This window comes from Rhagoletis zephyria, unplaced genomic scaffold (genome assembly GCF_001687245.7).
Source record: "Rhagoletis zephyria isolate East Lansing unplaced genomic scaffold, Rhagoletis_zephyria_1.1 Rzeph_scaffold_01674, whole genome shotgun sequence".
Classification (NCBI taxonomy): domain Eukaryota; kingdom Metazoa; phylum Arthropoda; class Insecta; order Diptera; family Tephritidae; genus Rhagoletis; species Rhagoletis zephyria.
The window spans coordinates 46,299-56,544 of NW_016158758.1; the positions used below are offsets into that span (position 1 = coordinate 46,299).

At 35.0% G+C, this 10,246-nt stretch overlaps 1 protein-coding gene across 1 annotated transcript; it reads right to left on the bottom strand.

The window, feature by feature from the left end:
- Positions 1-2,510: 2,510 nt before the first annotated feature.
- Positions 2,511-8,664, bottom strand: LOC108364800 (regucalcin-like). The gene is made up of 4 exons (XM_017618646.1): positions 8,494-8,664; positions 4,119-4,698; positions 2,976-3,114; positions 2,511-2,913 (listed from the first exon to the last, which is right to left on the bottom strand). The coding sequence occupies exons 1-4, from the start codon at positions 8,569-8,571 to the stop codon at positions 2,721-2,723; spliced, it is 990 nt and encodes a 329-aa protein (XP_017474135.1). The 5' UTR covers positions 8,572-8,664; the 3' UTR covers positions 2,511-2,720.
- Between the last annotated feature and the right edge of the window lie 1,582 nt (positions 8,665-10,246).

Below are 10,246 nucleotides of genomic sequence, written 5' to 3' on the forward strand. Positions count from 1 at the left end.
CAAATTGCAGGAAGCAACTTTAAGTCATCAAACGTCGGAAGAGGTACAATTGTACCTACTTTTTCATCCCTGCTGTCTACCTTATGGGGTGCGCGTGTTAACGAAAGCTCACCACCGCATGGCGGTGACGTTACCGTTTCTTCTCTCTCTCTCTATCAACAGTAAATTTGATATGCTGCTACGTACGTCAACCTACATTTACGTTACGTCGTTGACTAACTGCGCTTTTATGCTGTATATCGTCTTTTAAAGTACAGACCGCGTATCCCGAGAACGCAAAGCCTCGTATTAGAGGTTGCCAAAATTTTACAGGAGAGAGTAAAACCTGTCTTTTTTCCAAACGGTTCTCTCTTTTATCCCTAGTTATCTTTACCTTTTTTACCGACTTCCAAAAAAGGAGGAGGTTATCATTTCGTCGGAATATTCTTTTTTTTATTTTATTTTTATTTTTTTTATTTACTTTGGACCACATCAACCGATTTCGATAGTTCTTTTGGTATCGGAAAGGTAGTATCCCAGAGGTGGTCCGATACTAATCTGGTTAAGACCCGATCAGTGGATCATGAGATATATATATATATATATATATATATATATATTTTTTTAACCGACTTCCAAAAAAGGAGGAGGTTATCAGTTCGTCGGAATATTTTTTTTTTTTTTAAGTATGTTACCGCATAACTTTGGACCACGTCAACCGATTTCGATTATTGCATCGAAAAGGTAGTGTCTCAGAGGTGGTCCCATGCTAATCTGGTTACGATCCGATCAGCGGATCATGAGATATATATATTAAAGGTCTGCAAATATACCAGCAGAAATACTCTTCACATGTGTACATGAGTAAATGGAACATAAATTTTAGAGTACTAAAAAAGATGGGAAGAAAAAAAGAGAACATCATAAATTTGAATAACTGAGCAATGTTACTCAACAGTGCTCTGCTACATAAAACACTGTTTCGCTTTTCCAAAACACTTGAGTATGTTGATTGAATTCAGCAGTATTTGAAAACTTCATAGGAAGTATACGAATACTTATGAAGATTTTTCTTTCAAAATGTTATCATTTAACATAATGTTAAGAAAATTCATAAATTTTATTTTCATTGTCGAATTTGATTCGTTGAAGAAAGGGGGCTTATTTTATTGTTTCGCGCAATTAGGGTTTAGCTAACATTTTGCATTGTGTATTATTTGAACTCTCGTTCGTGTGATCCGCAGAAAATTTATCTTAAAGAAGTGAGTAAAATATAAAAGAAAAATGATTTAATTATAAACAAATATTGATAAAAATTACACAGGTTTACAAAAAAAGTGTATGCATATTAAACCAAACCCTATGTTATTCGACAGGCTAAATGCGAATCCGAGGTCCGTTAGCCTCTATCACGTGAGGTTCGTGGTCAGTTGAACGTCAAGCAGGGAAAAATGCATTGAATAAACCTGAAAATTCATATATGTGGGGTTTTAGAACTCAGAGGTCCGTTAACCTCCATAGTTTCAGGTTTTCCAATAACGTAATTTTCCCTTCGAAAGTTTGGGTTTGTCTTCATATATCACTCAACCGAATTCCAAAGCTCTACCGCAAATACGCACGCGCCTTTGATATGTCGAATTTTTTATTGGTCTATGACCATCCTTGGAAGGTTTCCAGTAGATATGTACATCGCAATTTGGTTATGATCGGTGAAGCAGTTTGGTAAAAAATAACGTTTCTTCTTTAACAGGTCATCCGCAGATAACCCATATGGAATGCTTATTCATCCCATATTTTAAAACGCTCCTTCGAGGTGTTGCTGTGGGAGTCCCTTTTGTATCTCGCTCAGTATTGGGCTAGCTTGGTATTAGCCTTGATAATTCAATACTCAAAAAACACTTGTGAAGGAACATATTTTTTGTGGAAGTTTAACACCATAGTACTGCTTGTTTATGTAAAAATTACTTGTTTATATAAGAGTTGAAGTCGGTTTTTTTTTGCTAAAAATTACTTGTATATCGATGGCTGAGTGGAAGATCGACCTATCTCGGCTGCCAGTTCGAAAACGCTCTATCTCAAAAAACTTTTGAAGAACGCCCTATTTCNTGCTGATATAGGGCGTTTTTGAATCGGCAGCTGAGATAGGGCGTTTTTGAAACGAATTCTGAAATAGGGCGTTCTTGAAAAGTTTTTTGAGATAGAGCGTTTTCGAACTGGCTGCCGAGATAGGTCGATCTTCCACTCAGCCATCGATATCTAAATTTCGATATTTGGGTATAAATGGATACGGCTTGATTCCCGGCAGTATGATGAGGGACGGTGCACAAAAAAAGGAATAAACTTAAATTTCTCTTTGGATTTTTTTGTATGTAAATTTTTGGGACAAAAGAGGCCGATGTGGGAGTAGAGTTTTCTCATTTGAAACAAATGGTTATAGTTGTCCTTTGCTTGCAGCCGCCGCAGTAAATTTGGAAAGAATTTTTTCCCAATCGAAAAATATCCAACTAAGTTTCATTAAGGAAATGTGATTTAATTGTTAAGTTTAATTTAAACGGTTGATGTTATTTTCGTTTAAATAAATATTGTTTTGGTAGTTATGTTTAATAACTTAAAACCCTTATTTTTTCAAAAACACTTTCCGTTTTGAAAGTAACAGTTTTTTGGCCGAAAATACAGTTTTTTTTTTTAATTTACAGTTTTTTGAGAAAAGAATCTGGCAACTCTGATCGCAAGGCACACAATTAAAGTCGAAGCTTTGACATTGGCAAACCTTTAGCGCCTAAACCAGTGACTTTGAAGGTGGTACCAGCCGGTGCGGGTTGGTCATTTATCGCCGAAGTGGTCACGTACAATATGTCAAGATTGGGGCCACCCCAAGCAGCTGAAGTGATTTGTTTGGTAGGTAACTTAATTGCCAAAAGAACTTCACCGGTACTGAAAAACGGGTAATTTAAGTAAAAAAAAAAAATTCAATTTAACACTTTGAATTGACTCACCTTGGGTTGACCTTGTAAACAGTGTGACCGTTGTATGTGGCGACGTAGAGGTTGCCTTCACTGTCAATAGTCATACCATCAGGCAGCAAATCGTCTTCAGGTTTTGCCCCGTGTAAATCGAATATAACTTTAGGATTACCTAAGGATGTAAATATAAAAAAATAATAACACAGTGCTAAATAACCAAAACTTGGAATACACCCAAAACAAAACTTGCAGGGCCCTTCTAGCAAAGACATTTGAAATTATTTGTAAGAGCATTGAAAGATAGTAAGCAAAATAGTTTGAAAGATTTTGTTTATTCTGGCACGAAAGTCTTACACAAACGGTCCCTTGCTAACGTTCATGGTGAAAAGCTCTTTTGTCAGAAAGCACTTGAGCGTATGTATGTACGCTTATGGCGTGCCATTCGAGAGACGTATTGGATTCTCAAGTCTTTTACGCAGTGGTGCTCATGAATAATCCAAATGGATTTTTATTTAAAAGTTTATCTAAAAAAATCACTTTTTTAATGCTATAAAATGGGAGTATTCGTCACCTGAAATGTAAAAAGACGTAACAAACATTATCGTTGAAATACCAAAAGGCATAACTAATAAAAAATTCCAAATTCAGTTTTTGATTCCCATGATGGATTTCATCGAATTACAACTCCCCACATCATTTTATGAAAAACAAATAATTTATATTTTAGTCATGACTTTTTCAATTTCATTTACGATGCTGTTTCGTCTTTTTGCATTTCAGGTTACGATATATAAAAATCACTTATCAAACCTTAAACACCATCTGTAAACCTTTTTGAAATCGGTCAAAACCACGTCCTCTTCCCGTGTTTTCTCAAATTACCATTACATGCGCGGAGGCTGCGGTTTTTGAACGATTTCAAACACTATATTTACATATCAGAAACCTACCTACTGAAACACTAAAGGTCTGATTATGGCAACTTAACGTAAGTAAGAGGCTGTCACTTAAAAATCGATGTTGCTTAATGCCACGTCGAAGTCTGTTTAATTTTGATTTTCTAAGTTCTAATTTACGTTAAACCTTAAGTTTTGTTTCGTTTGAATTCTTCGCTTTTTTTGTCACATTGCTAAATTTTAGTGAACTGCTTTCAAACAGCAAATAAGCCGTACTTACTTGGCACGCCAGTATCGAAGTTGTAATCGTATGCGTTCACTTCATAGGTGTCAGTGTCAATATAATAGAATTTCTTCAACTTCTCGTTCCAAGCCAAGCCATTGGAAATACCTACATCTTTTTTTACCGTAGAAACATTGCCTTTATCGTACTTGTATAATGCCGCCAAAGGATATGTATCATTTCCAATATATTGCATCGTGCCGCCAAAGAAGCGGCCCCGTGGGTCGACTTTAGCATCATTGAAACGATTACCAGCATATTTTTCTCCGGCTTCCACTTCAAAGAGTACGCTATCCACTTTGCTTGTATTAGAGACACCATCCCAATCCACAATTATCGCCCGACGTGCTGCTCCAACAATAAACTTGCCATTTTGACCCTCGATGGGAATGACAAAGGAAGCAAGATCCTCGCCTTCGATTTTAGATTTGTAAACTTTATTCTCCTGATAGTCGTAGCGCAATAGTTTCCCCGCTTCAATATCTACGTAGTAGAGGCTCTGACTCTCAATATCCCAGTGAGGACCTTCACCATGTTCACCATAAGAGTTGGGCACAGCCTCGACTTTGTACGACAACTGCGAGGAGAAAAGTAATGAAAGATAAAAATGTTAGCGATCAAATTTTAGATTGAGCTGCATATACTAATGGCGTTTCCTTTTCTTCTAAAAATGGTGACTTTGTATTGCCCTCTACTTAGTATTTGTGCGAAGAGGGCACTGAAAAAGCAACAATTTTCTATAGAAAAGAAAACGTTATAAGAAAGAAGTAACATGGCATCAAACATTATTTTTACAACGCTTTTATTAACTTGCAATGTTGTGTGTCCAGACGATACTATAAATAAAGCAAATGTATTTATGGCAAACCTAGTCTAGGTATCAATCAACCTCGTTGCCTGGTATCATATCAAAACTCTAGAGGTAGATGTCACTCCGTTAAAAGAAGTTAAATGTTGCGCCTAAAAATATGCACTACATACGCTACAGCGGAAATGGATGACACGCAATTTCTTTAAATGAAATTGATTGCTGCAAGTTGAACTATTTTAAATCTATTTGCAAAATTTTATACAAGACTAAAAAGTAGAAAAAATAAATAAATAAAAATAAACTTTTTTATATACCACACTTTATAAATGGACTAAAAATTAGATAATTATATTTTTCAGCCCCATAGAATTTGTTTTGATAACTCCTGATTTTGAAATTTTACCAAGTCATTATAAACAATTTATGAGATTGCGAATGAAAAGCGTGGGGGGCATGTACATAATAGACCTGAATTGATATGAAGATTAATATATGTACATATGTATGTGGATATATGAATAACGACCGCTTAAAATCGATCTCAAATTTGTACCTTCTCTGTAGAAAGTTAAGGTCTATGTTATGTAGTTTGACTATTGTCAATTAAATCTCATGCTTTGTATTGCATGTGCTCCACGGTTTTCGTTTTCTATCTCATAAATTGTTTATAATTTAAAAATCAAAAGTTATCAAAAAATAGGACTGTCAGACGTTTAGAGTATAAGATCCGTACGCGGACAAATTGTTTGGCGAGCAAAAAAAAAACTAAAAACAAAATCGTTTGTGCTTAGGTGAACACAGGAATCGGACTTTTAATAACATCAAATAAAGCAGCACATATTTCCACTAGTCCTATTTAATGATTGCTTCACAGACAACTTTATTGCGAGTGAATATTTACGGCCTTTTACATTTTATAATTAATCATTAATTTTAAGTGGAAAAATAAAACTCAATAATTATTATCTTTGAGCGAAAAAATAAAAATCATAAATAAAAATAAAAAATCAAATAATAATTAATTCCATTGATCAAGAAAATAAAAAATCAAATAATAATTAATTCCGTTGAGCGAAAAAATAAAATTCAATAATAATTATTATTTTTAGGCGAAAAAAATAAAAATCATGAAATAATAAGTCTATTCATCAAACCTTATAAATGTATTACAAACCGTATAAACTTATAATTGTGTAAAACCTATAAATTAATTGTCAAAATTTGTATGGAAACTCGTTTACACATTTCTGATAAATTTCTCCAGCGATTTCATTGAATAAACTGAAGCCAATGCAACTCTGTCGCAACTCTGTCTGTTTGCACGCAAATTCAACAACAACGATATGATCCTAATGGAGATCTGGTTCAATGTATTATCCGTTCTGTTTGTTTTGTTTCACTGATAATTTGGCCGGACAGTTTGGTAGCAATGACAAATGAATTCATACCCAAACCCATTCAGTGATTCCCAAAGTGGTCCAGGTGCACCCCCAGGGTTCCACGGGTGACTCAACAGGGGTCTACGGTGGCGTGAAAAAATATGGGGGTCCACGAGTTGTAAGTGGGGGTACACGAAAATCTATATGGTTTCGATAATAAAGAACCAAAATAGTTGCTTGATAGTCTATTTATTTAACTTTAATTTTTTTTAGTGGTGCATAGGAGAGGGAATGCTGGTTTAATTCCATTACTTGTACTTTGTCGAATCTTCACTGATGGCTCCAAAAGTGACTCAGGATCAGGATCTCGACTATGTTTCGAAGTTAATGGGGCTAATCTTCACTTTTTCTCTAGGGGAATATGTTTCGGCATTCTAGGCTGGGGTATTTGCAATCCCCAAAGCCATTGACTATATGGTGGAAGATAGGTGGAGGGGAAGGAGTTTACGGGCCTACAGGTACAGCCAAACTGCACTTAAGGCACTGGCCAGCACTCTATCTAAGTACTCCGAAACTAGTTCGATAATGCAAGTCTCGACTAAATTATGCTGGCAAAGATAACGAGCTTGCTTTACTCTGGATGCCGGGCAACTCGGGAGTGCCTGGAAACGAGACATCTGACCTTTTGGCCACAGTTGGCTTAAACCAGGCATTCTTTGATCCGCAACCAGTTATAGAACTCTCCATTTCGACCATCGAAGCCACCATCAGAAACTGGGTGGACACTTCGCTCATCAATGACTGGAAGCCATCGAGTGGATGCCGGTGGGCAAAACTCATGATGCCTTCAATCTCAGAAGGTATATCTATCTAGCTTTTTCCTCTCACTGAGAAGACGGTACTGCTGACTGGTGGAGCAGTTCTAGAGCTTCTTGCGTGCTTGTTTGTTTATCATCGATTTATCATCGATTTATCTAGATTCTTTTCTTCTTGGTCTCTTTCTGATTTGGAAGTTTGGCGTAAAAAGCTTTGCAGTTTTATTATTTCAAGTTTTGTGTTTTAAAAATGTGAGTGAACATGTGAGGAGTTCATTTAGAGCTCTTAAAAAATATAGCTCCTCAGAGCGAAATAGTTTTTTCATGGCTTTACGAGCTCTGTTTTTTAAAACTTGCAAGTGTGTAATCACATTATTTTAATAAATAGAACACAAGAAAATATTTTATTTTTATTTTTGCCACTCCGAATTTAGAAATTACATCGTTAGATTTAATTTTCACATTTTTTGATGAGCATATGTTAATCAAAACTTTACTGGCTTCGGTGGACCATCAGGGGTCCACCAATGCCGATTTTAATTTACTCATATACCGTACCTGTTAAAAAATCAAATTCGCTCCGTAATTCATCAGTTAATTAAAACTTATCACAATGCCAGTCGAAGGAAATTTAAGATTTTAGCTAAGAGGGTTGCCACCTCTTTGAAAAGTCGAACCAAATTAATTTATATACAAGCTATATGAAACATTACGTTAAGCATGTCAAACGAAAGAGTGTTAAGAAGTCTTTAGTTTATCAATAAAATTGTTTGTAAAGTGTTTGAAAATTTAGATTAAAATTAGTAAGATAGAAGAGTTCTTAAAAGATGGGTGTAAATCGGAATGGGGTTGAAAAGGTTTTATTTCTGAAACCAGAGTTGCGTGATTTTGAATTAGTCAATTCACAAATCCATGAATGATTTTCGACACAACATACTTCAAAGTTTTCAGATCTTCGAGATTTTTTAGACTATTTCTGGATTTTTCTAGACTACTTCGAGATTTTCGAGAATCTCGGGACTATGTCGGAATCTTCGGGACTACTTCAAGATTTTTGGAAATATTTTGGTATTTTCGAGACTAATGCTAGATTTTTGGGATTCTCGAGACTATGTCTAGATCTTCGGGACCGTGTATCTACTAAAAATGCCCTTTCCCAACTTTATACGATATACCGAACAAATTTCAATGGGCCGTAGACAACGCCCAGACAATTATTTAATTTTGTTTTTAATTTAACTATTATTTTAGACTAAATAATTGAGAAAATTGCGTTCTGATTTTCTTGGATGACTTGTTTAGAAAATGGTCAATGGGTTAAAAGAATTTAATTAGTGTAACTTCATCGCTCAATTACTTCCACTTACCTTACTATGTTCCTTCCCGCCTTTTCCATTGGTAGCAGTTGCTAGGAGTAATATTGATAGCAAACCTAGCAAGGACATTTTTGCGACGATTTAAAAAATAAAATTTACTTAATCTTACGATCCCAAATGACAAAGCTAATGTATGCAGCTTACACAGCGTAGCATTAGACTGAAAAAAATACTGATGGAGAGCTCAACTTTATAGGCGTTTCAACCAAAATTCCCCGAAAAAAGTTTACCGAAATTTTCAGCTTTCAAAATATTTAAATAGACATGTCGTCGTTTGAAGTACAAAACCGCGTATCAACAAAATGCAAAACCGCGTATGTGAGTTTGCATAAATTATTTTTTAGAGAGTAAAAACAATCATATTTCAAAATGGTTCTCTTTTTTAGAAAGCAATCGCATTACTGGCTAGTATATTTCAGGACGAATGTATTAAGATTGTTCCAAGAGCTTGTGTGAGCAAATCTTATTTTTGGCAGCAAATGTCAGTTAAGCGGTTTTGCAGAAGGACGATACGCGGTTTTGTACTTTAAGCGTCGATATGTATTTGCATTATAAACATTAAGGCTTTGAACACATCACGACGCATTGACGTCAAAATTTTGCGCCGAGCACGTATGTATGGATGGATGTCTGCACTCTTGTCGTTATCGGCAATGTGTCCGCAATCCGTGTTTACATTTTATATATAATTGCATTAAAAATACATAAATAAAAGTTAACCATAAAATACGAAGAAATTTTAAAAAGCCTCTCCGTACATGCACAAAACCCATCTCAGGAAAAGAAAATAATCGAAATTTATGAAAAATTATGTCTGCAATTATTGCACCCGCCCGCATAATTCTAAATTCGCATGCTGCAAAACATAAAATATCCGCTCTAAGCGAATATTTAATAGAGCCTTCGAAGAAAACTAAAATAAGTTTAAAGTTTGTAATTTAATTCTTTTACCCAATTTCTTTGTCGGAACCATCAAACGCAAATAATAGCCGTCATCGATTCGCCACTTCTCGCTCGCTATGTTTGAGTTCCGGTCGCTTAAAGAAGAATTTTGCATGTGAAAGCAACAACAAAGTTAGCTAGCACGGATAGACGATAGCGAGTTTGGTTGTACCTCATTGAGTTCGTTCGTTTCGCCACTCGCTAACTGTTGGCGAATCGATGACGGCTAATATACATACATACATAGCAAATACAAGTAATTTTTAAGCAAAAAACAAAACCGACTTCAATTCTCATGTATATATATATATATATATATATATATATATATATATATATATATANTGGGTCGATTTTGTATGGAGGAAAATAAAATGCATTTGTAATAGTAATATTATGATGTCTTATATCTAAGCCAATTGTTATTGGTCACGAAAGATTAATTTAAAACTTATCTTTAGCCCGCGCAATTCAATCAAAGTGTATGAATTTTGAAAATGGAACTCTGGCTTGTAATATCGATGGAATGCGTCAATTGTTATAAACAGGACGATATATCAAAGGGTTATTAAATTTAGTACCTCACGTTCATTTATCATTTTTCAATATCTCTACAAGTTTTTAAGATATTAAGATAAAACTTACAAAAACTATAATTTTCCCTTATGAATTTTCAATTCTTCATTACTTCAGCCACCAAGTGAAAAATGCAAAAAAGTGAGACGCGATTTATTTCAAACGTTTTAATGTCTTCGGATGTTTATTTAATATTAAGAGGGCCATGAGTGTGGTCACGCCGATT

Bases quoted from the DNA above. Each gene is read 5' to 3' on its own strand.
- LOC108364800 (XM_017618646.1), bottom strand. From the start codon at position 8,571: ATGTCCTTGCTAGGTTTGCTATCAATATTACTCCTAGCAACTGCTACC. The intron at 3,115-4,118 runs GTAAGTACGGCT...TTACATCCTTAG, and splicing joins CTTCGATACTGGCGTGCCAA to GTAATCCTAAAGTTATATTC. The intron at 2,914-2,975 runs GTGAGTCAATTC...CCCGTTTTTCAG, and splicing joins GTTTACAAGGTCAACCCAAG to TACCGGTGAAGTTCTTTTGG.